Here is a 13,123-nt window from a genome sequence, read left to right as displayed (position 1 = left end):
TTTTTTTTTTTTTTTAACGTTTATTTATTTTTTTGGGACAGAGAGAGACAGAGCATGAACGGGGGAGGGGCAGAGAGAGAGGGAGACACAGCATCAGAAACAGGCTCCAGGCTCTGAGCCATCAGCCCAGAGCCCGACGCGGGGCTCGAACTCACGGACTGCGAGGTCGTGACCTGGCTGAAGTCGGACGCTTAACCGACTGCGCCACCCAGGCGCCCCTGGAATATTTACTTTTAATGGGGAAACAAAATATATACTAGGAACTTAAGAACATAATAGAGAAGTACTCCAGGAAAATCAGAGAAGAAGGTACTACCTGTATATTATCATAAGGTTAAATAGGAGTAAATGCCAGATGAATTGTCTAGTTATTAATAGTGAGAATTTAGGAAGAAAGCAGTCTGGCCTGGGATGGTCCGAGAACATCCGTGAGAGGTGGTGATTTGAGCTGGAACAGGTGGGAGTCAGATGGGTAGGATATTCTAGTGCATGAGAACGCAGGCTCTGGAACCAGGCTGTTGGGTTCAAATCCAGCTGCAACTGTTAGTTGTGTGACTTTGCACCTTAGTAAACATCTCTGTGCCACTGTTTTCTCTCCTGTAAAAGGGCAAAGATAATGTCTGTCTCTCGAGACTGTTGACTTCATGTATTCATGAATATGTATAATTGCTTACAACTTTATATTTGTGCTCATACATAGTAATCACTGTGTCTGAAATGTCCATTCAATGTAGGTCTAGAGGTAGGACTATGCACGATCTTGAAGGGTGACAGTGGGGAAATTACACTTCCTGTGGCTTGGGATCTGCACAGGCATTATTTTGCCATTTTATTTGGTTATATGAATAAAAGGAAGATTAAAAAAAATTCTTTTCCTCTCTAATCCTTTCGTTCAAAGTCTCTTAGCACCAAAACCTTACACAGGTCAGAGCTTGTAATATACGGTGATACAATTCATAAACATTTTGGTACATTTCTTTAGTTTTGTAGTTGACAAATTCAGATGTCATATACTTCTATCTTTGTCCTGGAAGGTTTTTCTGGTTTAATTAATAGACCAAAGGAGATTTGTCAGGGTCTTGTTATGTTCAAGTAATGTGAAAGGAGAGTGTTGCTTTTATTCTCTCTACTGGTTTTATGTCAGTCTAAGTAACAGAACAGGGAGTGAAATTGGATTTCTCTTGTGTTACTTCCCTGATGGTAGTTGGCACGTGTAGTTTTGGGTCTCCCCAGGATGAGGATCGTCCTCATCAATCCTTAGCTGGCTCTTAGACCTCAGATCTTTCAGTATCGTCACATGTGATATAACTTCTCCCCTTACTGCATGAAATCCTGGCAGTGCTGAAACTATAGTTGAGTTTATGCTACAAATGAAGGTTATAACTTACCAGTTTTAGGTTGAGCACTTATTTCTGATAGGTGCAATATTATAAATATAAATATGAAAATAATAAAAATAAAAAAATAGAAACATTTATAAATATTGGTTGTGTGTAGCACCAAATGCTGAATGTAAAAATTACTACATAAATGTTTTGTTTGGGGGATTTTTTTTTTAATGTTGTCTGTTTTAGCTTATTCTTAGTGAAATATATGCCATTGAAGTTGGGTTTGAGAATGCCTTTTTTTCTCCTAGTAACTTTCCTTATAGCAAACGTAAGTATTCGTTGTTCGGGGACCTTGAGTGCCTGTTCCTCAAAATCAGGGCCCTCTGTCCAAGGGACAGGTGACGGAGGTGGTGGTGTAGGGGATAGTTTTCCTATCACTGACCTCTCTCTTCTGTCGCCCCTTGTTTTATTGACAGCAAACATCTTTGTGAAGAGTAGCCTTTTTTTTTTTTTTTAACGTTTATTTATTTTTGAGACAGAGAGAGACAGAGCATGAACGGGGGAGGGTCAGAGAGAGAGAGACACAGAATCTGAAACAGGCTCCAGGCTCTGAGCTGTCAGCACAGAGCCCGACGCGGGGCTCAAAATCACGGACCGCGAAATCATGACCTGAGCCGAAGTCGGTTAACCGACCGAGCCACCCAGGCGCCCCAAGAGTAGCCTTTCTTAACCTTTCTGATAGTTTCTTCCTTTGGAGTTTGTGGCTTTCCCTTAAGTGTCAGTGATTTTGCAGACCAGTTCTCAGAAATAATCAAGCCACCCTTTGCCTGTGGTAAAAAATTTATCTTCAATCTTTGCGTTAAGCATTTGGGAGAGAGATGATGCCTTGTGGATGTTGTTGCTTATTTCTGCCTCATCAATCAGCTCATCACTTCTTATCACTGCGCATTGCATTGGCTAGGTGCCATCTATTGAGGCCGGTGTCCGCAGACTTTATTGCACTTGTTAGGTATTTGTCAGTATAATCATTGATGTTATTTATGTGGTGTTACTACTCATCATCAGGTAGATCTTGAAACATCACCCAGTTCCATAGATCTTGTACTTCACTGCCCATGAAAACCTTGCTGGTGTTGGGAATAATGATGCTTTTTATAATGGTTGGACACTTTTTATATACCAGGTACTACTCTAAAGTCTCTAGATGTACTAATTTGATTCTTCCCAAATCCAAATGAGTCTAATACTATTATTCTATTTCACTCATGGGGAAATTGAGGCACAGGCAGGTTGAATAACTTGATCAAGACCTCACAGCTGTGCAGGGTGGCGTTCTGTCACAGAGGTTAGACTTTGGAGAGCATTCTCCTAATTATAATGGATTAGAGTTCAAGAATGTTTGTCTAGTTTTGTCTTCATTTGGGGCAGATAATATTGCAGTATTTAACAAATAGATTACACAGGTGGGTCCCAGGGATATAGCTGGTGGGGACAGGGGGAGAGTCCAAGTCCTGGAGTGGTGGTGTTTTCACTGTGGTCTCTCTCACACATTGCTAACATCCGAGAATACTGGGAAGTTTCAAGATAGCTCTTTAATCTGCTGGATCTTCTAAGTCATTTATTAATGAAACTGAATCCTGTTGTTCCAGAAGAGAACTCTGAATGATGCCTTTAGATAGCATTTTTGCAACTTGGCATTCTGAATGATAACTAGCTTTTTGATTGGTTTTCCATTGAGTTTCAGACCAGTTTGATTTGTTCAGTGATGGTAACCACAGAGTAGTTATATATGTGGGCTCAAATTATTATTTTTTGTCCTTTATTTACCAGAACATTTTCTTCTGTGCTAAATAATAGAAATAAATTTAACTCCACATATTAAAACCATTGCATAAAAGGTAGCAATTAGTAGTAACATGCAGTCTGTTTATCCTTTTGTTTCCAAGTCATGGAATACAAACAAAAGAACTTTTTGTAAGTTTATTCTTCATAAAATTTCTTTGAAATAAAACATTTATATTTAGTGTGGGAAATCACTGGTGAGAGAATAGTTGGACATAATAGAACTTGCAATACTCATTCCTTTCCTGCTGACAAATAAATGTTACCTTCGGATGAAACCAGCATGTTTATTGTTTGTAATAAAACAATGAGCCGAGTCCTCATATAAAGAATCTTAAAATTAAGCAGCCATTACTTTGTAAAGAGGTCGTTTAAGTTTACCATGGTCTTCCTTTTTTTAGTGGGGGATGATACATGTTAGGTTTTAAGATGTCTTAGGCCAAGTGGAAACAACAAAAGACCAAGATGAAATCAAGTGTATGTACACGTTCTGTGTTAATGGGACTTGAGATTCAAAGTGTAACTTTTGCAAGTCACTCAACTTCCTACAACTGTTTTCTGGGTTTTCTTGAACCACAGTGTCACCGACCTCATTTACAGATTGATTCACATGATTCCTATCTTCAGTGTGAACAGAATTAATGAAATGCTATCGCTCCATTTACCTTATGAAAGAATAAGTAGCTAAAACTTGGGCATGTTAACAAAAGTAATGGTATAAGCAGTTATTTTCAAGTGTGAAGAATGGTGAGATTTAGGGAAATAGGTATTCTGAAGTTTTCTCCCCGCCCTAGAACACGACATATCCAGCCAGCTGCCCAGATGAGATGTGAGCCGTCACTGGCATGGCTCGCTGTGTCATCAGGGTCGTGGGCTCTACAGGAAAGCATTCGTGTTCTCCCTCGCAGCTCTGCAGACTCCATACACACATAAACACACACAAACACACACCCTTCCGTGGCATATCTATGTTTATGACTAGATTGTGCCCCTTCATTGCTTTATTCCAATTTTGAATTTCTGTGATACTCAAGAGAGCACTTTCATGAAAGAATTGACTATAGATGAGATATAGTCCTCACTTAAGAAATCTTTGTGCTGTTATTGAATAATTCATTTGACATATTATTTTAGAGCCTGCTAAATGCCAGGCACTATTTTAGTTATTGAGGCAGTGGACAAAATAAACAAAAGTTCTGCCCTCAAGAAATTTATATTCTGGTTGAGGAGGAGATCTTGTCTCTGAAATGCTGTTATTCGAAGCAGGATAAAGAACTTAGAGTATTTTTATAGCAAGCATGTTAAACTCCTAATATTTGTTTTAAAATAACTTGGTTTGTTGAAACATTCTGTAAGGAAATGAGAGAGTAGAAGGAAGGTTTTTGTGTTTTGTTTTTACATAAGTGTTGGTGATCAGACCTAAGGTCTAGCCGTATTTGGTAGAAGCTAGCTTTATCATATTAGTAATCTACTTGTATTGAGTTTGGTTTTATTTTGTAGTTTAAATATGCATGCAACTGGTCCTTATGGGTTGTCTAAAGTTAAATTTCGGGAAGGCTCAAATGACCCCTACCTGCCACCTACAGATCTTGCCTGGTGACTCATAGGTGTGGACCAAGGCAGTGGTGACAAGAGAATGGATTTGTGGCTGGGGGCTACACTGGAGCCCCTGGGCCCTTTCTACAGGTAGTCTAGTGTGCGAGCTGGAAGTCCGTCCACATTTGGGGTTCTGATTGTCATTTACTAGTTTTATGAGGACGGACAAGTTAAGCCAGGCCTCAGTTTTCCCACTGTGACATGAGGAAGATCATATCACCAACTACAGTAGATTGGCGGGACTAAATGAGGGTTGTGTGTTAAATGCATCTCATCCTGTCTAGTCCATAGTAAGAGCTCGATAAATGTTGCCGATCATCGGGGGTATGCTAACAGTAGGACGAGTAGTGCTGTTACCGTGTCGGTGGTGATCAGCACATTTAGAAACCTTCGGTTGTGCTCTGCCTTGAAAATGCAGCAAAAATGCTTTAGTAACTCAGGACTCTTCAGAACGACTTTTTGGAGTGCACCTCAGAGCTGGAACTTGCCTTTAATACGTGTTTTGATAAAAATAGGTATGTTTTCATACCCATTTCTGTTCAGTGAAGCTTCACAAAGTTTTATAGCTTTCTAGTCTTTACCAAATGAATTATTATTTTGCTGAGGGGGCCCACGCCACTATTAATCATTTTAGTAATAACCCTTGTATCTAATATGCACTTTGTATAGAAAGTACAAATCTCAACTTGTGATACATTTTTCTAAAATTCTTTGAGAAAGCATTTTGTGTAGCTATGGAACCGTGTCTGCTTTAATTAGAAAAGGCGGTAATCGTTTGTTCGTTTTTCTTCCCCCTTGTTCCTCAGTTCACTGCTACAATTTATTCTTCTGTTGGAAGAGTGAACATCGTCATCATTGTTGTATCCCCATGTTCTCTTCTGCTTTCCATTTCAGTAGCCTGTGGTAAAGTATTAGCTATCGACATGGAAGGAAATAAAATCGTTTTTTATTGGTTGACAAATAGTGTGATTGTGGCATCCATGCTAAATAATCATCTGTGTGATGCAGAAATTTAACATTTCTACGATCACAAAAATGTATCTGGTACACAGTATGCAAGATCTGTACACACTAGCTACGAAGGGGGTAAAATACTGTGCTTAAAAAATATAGTAAAGTACATTTCTTTTTGTCTGTATCTAGAGGGGAGTTTTGACTTTGGATAATTTGCACCAGTAATAACTTGATGGGAATGCTGTTGATTGATGCACAACACTGCCCATTCTCAGACCTTTTGGCTTCCCTCTTCTACTTGAAACCATCCCACGGGCTTGTCCAGAGGACTAGTCCCTCCATCTACGTAGTATTCAAATGTTTACAAAGTATTTCTTGTGCAAGGCATGCCACATTACCTAGTAAGAGAGGAAAGTACAAAATACAACCTGGTATCAGGAAGTGCAGTCCTTTCTCTGGGGCTATGATACATTTTAGAAAATTGCTACCATGAATACTCAGATGTTTTGTTGAACTATAAAGCAGAGCAATTGAAATTTGTTCTTACAATTTTTGTCTTGGGGAAAGAGCTTGGGTGGCTCAGTTGGTTAAGCATCCCACTCTTGGTTTCGGCTCAGGTCATGATCTCACACAGTTTGTGGGATTGAGCTGCAGGTCAGGCTCTGCTCTGACCACGTGGAGCCTGCTTGGGATTCTCATTCTCTCTCTCTCTCTCTCTCTCTTTTTTCTCTCTCTCTTTTTTCTCTTGCTCTGTCGCAACCATGCTCTTGTGTGTGTGTGTGTGTTCTCTTTCTCCCAAGATAAATAAACATTTAAAAAAAATTGTCTTAATTCCAGATGTTTCAGTTGTCATGGGCTTATGGACTATTAGGGCCCAAAGGGACCTTCGAGCTCGCGTTTGGAGCGCTTCGCTTTTGAAAGGCCTGTGCCGAGGACCGCACGGCTCACCGAGACGCTGCCAGCCTTCTGTTTCCCGGGCTTCCCGATGCGCCTGTTGCTCTGCTCTGTTCCCGCACCCTACTGTCTTTACCTCGCTTTTCTGTCTAAATTTATTCCTAATTCCATCCAATCAGGCCTTATTTTTGCCTTTTTTAGTTCTCCTGCTATCATCTTTTGCTGATACACTTTCTTTCCACTTCTATCGAGAAATAAATGACATACATTCCTGTAGAAGTTGAGGGTCCACAGCACGATGGTTCGATTTACATACATTGTGAAGTGATTATCGCTCTAGGCTCAGCTAACGTCCATCACCTCCTATAGGTAAAGTAGAAAGGAAAGACGAGAAAGAAAAAAATGTTTCTCCTTGTGACGAGCACTCGGGATTTACTGACTTAACAGTTTCCCCATATATCCTGCAGCAGGGTGAACTCTCTCGTCATGTTGTACCCTCCATCCCTTAGTGCTGTTTTCCTGGAAATCTGCATCTTTTAGCATTTAGTGTTATTTTTAACCTGCAAAATTATTTCTTCCCTCAATATTTACCTCCCTCCAGGTCTGTACTGTCAAATACAGTAGCCACCATTTAAATTTAAATTAAATTTTATGTAGCTATTTAAATTTTAATTAGCACCAATTAAAATTAAATAAAGTTCTCTTAGCCGTATTTCAAGTGCTTAATACATGTGCATGTAGCTACTGGTTACTATGTTGGATAGCATAGTTACAGAACATTTCTACGATCACAAGAAGTTAGACTAAGCCTTTTGAGGGCATGGGAACATTTATGTTTACATTAAGAACGTACAACACAGGCTCTTGATGAAAGCTTTGACATGGGTGAGTGAGCATATACCTGCGTTGTCCTTCAGTTCCTTGCTAATTTTTTTGTTTTGAATTATCCTTTTCTTCTTGAACCATTTTCTGATGCAAGAGAGATCGACCATTTGGTATTTTCCACTTACGTATTGTATGTAGCCTGTATCGTGTTTGACTTACTATGTCATAAATGGGAGTGGGGGGTTTAAGGTTGTGGAGAAACTTTTTGCATCATGCTCCTTGTGTAGCCAGTCACTGAGGTAATGTGTATTTCAAATACTTTCTTTTTTTTCATTTAAGTTATAACGGAGACTCCTTGGTGCTCATTCCCTGGCGTGAACACAAACACCGGGAGAAAGATTGGTGTGAGGAGCCGGAGCGCAGGTAAAGGGTGAGCTGGTGTGAGGGACCTTCGTTCCTCTGGGACGGGCACACAGAGGGCCTGTGGACATGGCATGTGGTCAGCGATCATGTACTTGATGGTGGTCCCTGATGTAGGGAGTTCAGGTGCGGTTGTTTTAAACACTTGGCTTGATTTTACTCCATTATGTTACAGGTTTTTTTTTTTTTTAATTTTTTTTTAATGTTTTTATTTAGTTTTGAGAGAGAGAGAGACAGAGTATGAGAGGGGGAGGGGCAGAGAGCGAGGGAGATGCAGAATCTAAAACAGGCTCCAGGCTCCGAGCTGTCAGCACAGAGCCCGACGCGGGGCTCCAACCCACGGACCACGAGATCATGACCTGAGCCCAAGTCGGACACCCAACCGGCTGAGCCACCCAGGCAGCCCTATGTTACAGGTGTTTTTAATGGAAGAATATTAAATTCTACAAAGTAAATATTCTAAACAAATGATCCTTATATATACAGCTCTTTTCATGTTAAAGTATTCCTTTAATTTTGTTCTTGATTCAATTTGCATTTTTATTTTTGTGAGACTTAACCTTAGAAAGCCTGAGAATGTGGAGGCATCAACTACTGGTGAAGGGGTGGTAGAGGAGGTTTGGGGCTGAAAGCAGTTAAATTCCCTTAGTCCTCACTTCTCAAGGTCAGGAAAATGTTCTGTCACCATCTAGCCTTCTGTATTTCCCCTGCATGAAATCAGATGTTTATTTTTTGGATTCATGAATTAAGGCAGAGAACCTCCAGGATGATCCAGAAATTCTCCAGCTGCCTGGGCATTAGGCACAGTGCAGGGTCGGGGTGGAGTGCTGGGGTTGAAATTCTGAGCGTTCAGTGAAAATCTATGTCTGAATGTTGGAGCCTAGGGGCACCCGCCCCCTCCGAGCTCCTAGAGTGCAGGCATATTCCCCAAGTAGAAGTTTGGAGAGTTCTTTTCTAGAGAAATGGAATCGTGTCTGAGAAGAGGCCTCCAGGTATTGAGATATTAGTCCCAGAAGATCAGTGCATTACCTGGCACAGTGAAGCCAGCAAAGAACGAGTCCTGTCAGCACACTGAGCTTCCCGGACGTTTGAGGGTTGGCGTCAGTGGGCAGGACAGACAGGAAAGGCAAAGCCAACAGAAGGTGGAACTGGAAGTCAGAGACCACACAAAAAGAAAACTTCAAAAATTATAATTACTGTTGCCCATGAGATAAGATACTGTAGTTGTGAAATAACAAAAGGATTTTATAAAACAGGGACAGAGAACTAAGAGCACTTTGGGAAATAAAAAAATAAGATAGTTGGTGTCTATCAATTAGGAAAGTTGAAAGATAAAAGCAAAGAATTTTCCCAGAAAGTAGAATAAAACTATTATAGAGCTAGATAATAAGCAAGCAAAGATAAAAAACAAGCTTAATATTCAAATTACAGGCATTCTAGAAAGAGATGACATATCATAGAAGGGAAGAAATAAATATTTCAAGTCTAGTATTTATAATTGAAGGCTATGAGTTTTCACACTGAAATGCCCACTAAAGCATACAATCATGACCTTCCCAAATATCAGGGACACTGTCTACCAGAGAGAAAAACATATTCCATAAAAGGAAGTTTGAATTAGAATGACCTCGGACATCTCCAGAACAGCACTAGGAGCTAGAAGAAAAACTTTTGCTGGAACATACTGTTTGATCGGGAATCCTGATGCAGCTAAAATCATCATTCAAGTATGACGTTAATCATGTAAGGTCTTGTAAAATTTACCATCCATGTACATCTCATTCCAGGAAGCCATAGGAGATGTGTTTTATTAAAATGAAGGAGTCAACTGAAAAAAAGAAAGCCATTAGATTCAGAACTGGGCTCTAACATAGGCCATGGCAGTGAGAAGGCCTGGGATGACAGCTGTGTTCTTGTCGGGTGAGAGAGCAGCCAGCACAGACTGCGAAGGGGGTAGATGGCTTCAAGAGCCAGGTGACTTGGAAAAATTTTAAAAACGGAACTGGTGTATTGTCTGATGTATTTGACTATTTGGGAAAAGCTTTTAAATTTTGCTACTAATACATCTTTTGGAGGATTTGGAAAAAATAGCAGTGAATGCATATGATAGTGAATGAGACACATAGGACAACTGGCGTTTATTAACTCCAGAAAATGAAAAGTTGTTCAAAAAGAACAATAGTTATGATAATGTACCACGTGGCTCAGGAGAAGGTAACATTCACATAATCAGACTGTAGATAATTAGTGGTTTAATCCCAACTGTGATATAGCCACAGTGGGAGGAAAGAGTGTAAGGGGAGTGGAAAGTTGTGTGGTTTAAGACTGCTGAACAGCAGGTAGAGTAGAGAAGTCAGGGAACAGTCCCACACACATACTGTTTGTTTGGATGTGTAGAGGAAAATCCAGGAACGTGGCTGAAAGACATGGAGGGGGACAGAGATGTCAACTGTGTATGGAATTGCTGGCTTTTTGATAGGAGTCTTTTCATGCTTTTGGATTTTTGAAGCTATGTATATGTATGGTCTGTCTGATAAATGATAAAAACCCGTAGTGTCGATCATTGCAGATGACATTCGAAAGCTCTCTAATGTTCGTGCTAATGTTGGCCGTTTCTCTTTGTTTTGTTGTATTTTGGATATCTGAGATAATGGAGTAGGTAACTCTTAGGTACCTTTTATTACCCCCCAAAAGTTTTAGTGTAATAGCAGTTGAATATTCTGCTGTGTTTTTGCTGTTTGCTTTTTAAAAGCTGTTTTTGATTTTCATTTTTTTTTTTTTAATTTTTTTTTTCAACGGTTTATTTTTATTTTTTATTTTTGGGACAGAGAGAGACAGAGCATGAACGGGGGAGGGGCAGAGAGAGAGGGAGACACAGAATCGGAAACAGGCTCCAGGCTCTGAGCCATCAGCCCAGAGCCCGACGCGGGGCTCGAACTCCCGGACCGCGAGATCGTGACCTGGCTGAAGTCGGACGCTTAACCGACTGCGCCACCCAGGCGCCCCTGATTTTCATTTTTAAAAATCAGAGTTGTATATATTTGCAAGTAGATTAAAATTTTTCTACAAAGCTGTGGTTAAAAAAAAAAAGCATCAAGAAGATGTAGCCTATGTACGTACACACACACACACACACACACACACACACGCACACACACACATATACACACACACACTGAAATACTACTTGGTGATGGAAAAGAATGAAATCTTGCCATTTGTGACAATGTGGATGGAACTGGAGGGTATTATGCTAAGCGAAATAAGCCAGAGAAAGACAGATATCAAATGATTTCACTCATAAGTGGAATTTGAGAAACTTAACAGATGATCACAGGGGAGGGGAAGGAAAAATAAGATAAAAGCAGAGTGGGAGGTGAGCCATAAGAGACTCTTAAAGACAGAGAACAAACTGAGGGTTGCTGGAGGGGGTTTGGTGGGGAGGTGGGCTAAATGGGTGATGGGCATTAAGGAGGACACTTGTTGGGATGAGCACTGGGTATCATAGGTAAGTGATGAATCACTGGGTTCTACTCCTGAAGCCAAGACCACACTGTATGTTAACTAACTTGACAATTAAAAAAAACAAAAAAACAAAACAGCAAAACCCAAACCCTCAGTCTTTTGTTTCCTTCTCCCATTTCTTGCTCTCCAGAAGCAATTACTTCTAACTCTTGTAGATGATAGTTTTTGTGTTCCGTACCTCTGAATAACCATTGTGTAGCTACTTGTTGATTTTTAAGTTCTGGCCATTTACCTGTGGGTTTCTAGAAGGGAAGGGAGTGGCTGAGCATGTACCCTGCAGCTCTTGAGAGTGTGTGGGACATCCTCCACCCCACACCCCTTAACGATCCTGTGCTGCCATTTCAGGGGCATTGCAGGGAAAAGGGGACCTTAAATGCATGGTATTCATCCACCATATTGGACTAGAAGTCATCACTTAACAATTGTAATGAGAGGTGGAAGAGGTAAGGAAACCAAAGACGGCGGGAGGTCAGTGCTGTTGACAGGGTGGTAGGCAGAGGTGCAGAGAGACCGTTGACAGTGACCTCTCTCATTTCCGGATGGGCTTTTGAGAGAATAGCACTGGCAGAGCATCGCACCCTTCATCCCACGCTTCCAGGTCCCCGCGGCCTGCGCCTTTGCTTGATTCTAGGTAGATGAAAGGCACGAGGGCATTTCCTCTCAGACCGACCACAGCGAGCCGAAACGTAAGCCAGGCTTGCTGTGCCAGAACTCCTAAAACTAGAAATGAAAAGTCAGAAGTTTCACAGAGGAAAAGATGCTTTTGAAGATGGTACAGATGTTCAGTATTCCAGGACATACCGTGTTGCTTATCCATTTAATTGGCGTCTGTCCTCTGTTAGATGCGAGAATACCAAAGAAAAGCAGATGCGGTCCCTGTAACTCGTGAGGCTTATAACCTGGCGGGGAAAATGGTCCTGTTGTAGATGACTAATGGGATGAGGGCTAGGAAAGACAAGGGCTGGGGCGCCGGGGGCCTGTAGCAGGGAGATCTCAACTTGGTGGAGGACAAGGAAGGTTGTCCCGGGCAAAATCTTGTGAAATCTGAGATTTGAACAGTGAGGGCGAGTTTGGCAAAAGAGAGGGAGCGTGTTCTAAGCGGAGGGAAGAGCGTGTTGGAAGGAGGCTCAGGGCGGTGCCCTCTTTAAGGACTCAAAACAAGGACATGGATTGCTGAAGCACCCAGGGTAAGAGTGAGATTGGCACCAAGAGGAGGCTAGAGTATTTTGTGGTGGATCACAGGCTTTAAAAGTAGGCATGGATGATGTAGCCACGTTTCTGTTTTTAAAGAGGTAACTCTGTTACCTGAGGACATCATGAGTTCAGTTTGGATCTTGTTGCATTTGAAGTGCCTGTGAACCATTGAGGAGCAAAAAGCAGGAGGATTTCAGAGCTTCTGAGCGGAGGGTGGGTTCGGGGTAAAACATGGTCATTGTTGTAATAATGTGTGTGGTAGTTGATATTGTAGAGTCAGAGGTGATGAGACCAAGGGAGAGTCCAGAGTGAGGAGAGAGGAGAGAGCCAGACTGGGAATTTGGAGGAGCCAGGATGCAGGGGTCAGCTGGAGGGGCTATTCAAGCAGAGGTGACCCAGAAGGAGCCACCAGGAAGACGAGGGGCGGCAGGCGGCACCACATACTGGAGTGAGGGAAGGGGAGCCTGTTTCTGAAAGAATGTGGTGAGATTCCATCAAACGGTGCTGAGAGGGAAATACTAAGGACTGAAGAAAATACCAGGGGA

At 41.4% G+C, this 13,123-nt stretch overlaps 1 protein-coding gene across 4 annotated transcripts in view; it reads left to right on the top strand.

The window, feature by feature from the left end:
• The window catches only part of NBAS (NBAS subunit of NRZ tethering complex), a 366,039-nt gene that overhangs the window by 139,084 nt on the left and 213,832 nt on the right, over window positions 1-13,123 (top strand). For all 4 annotated transcript variants that reach the window (XM_040496113.1, XM_040496112.1, XM_040496111.1 and 1 more), the window contains one exon: window positions 7,779-7,862. In XM_040496113.1, the coding sequence (XP_040352047.1) occupies window positions 7,779-7,862 (84 nt within the window). The remainder of the gene's footprint in view (window positions 1-7,778; window positions 7,863-13,123) is intronic.

Source organism: Herpailurus yagouaroundi, unplaced genomic scaffold (genome assembly GCF_014898765.1).
Source record: "Herpailurus yagouaroundi ecotype Mexico unplaced genomic scaffold, PumYag 188, whole genome shotgun sequence".
In the NCBI taxonomy this organism is placed as follows: Eukaryota; Metazoa; Chordata; class Mammalia; order Carnivora; family Felidae; genus Herpailurus; species Herpailurus yagouaroundi.
Note: the sequence above shows the minus strand (reverse complement) of the source record. Positions and strands in the feature narration are given on the sequence as shown.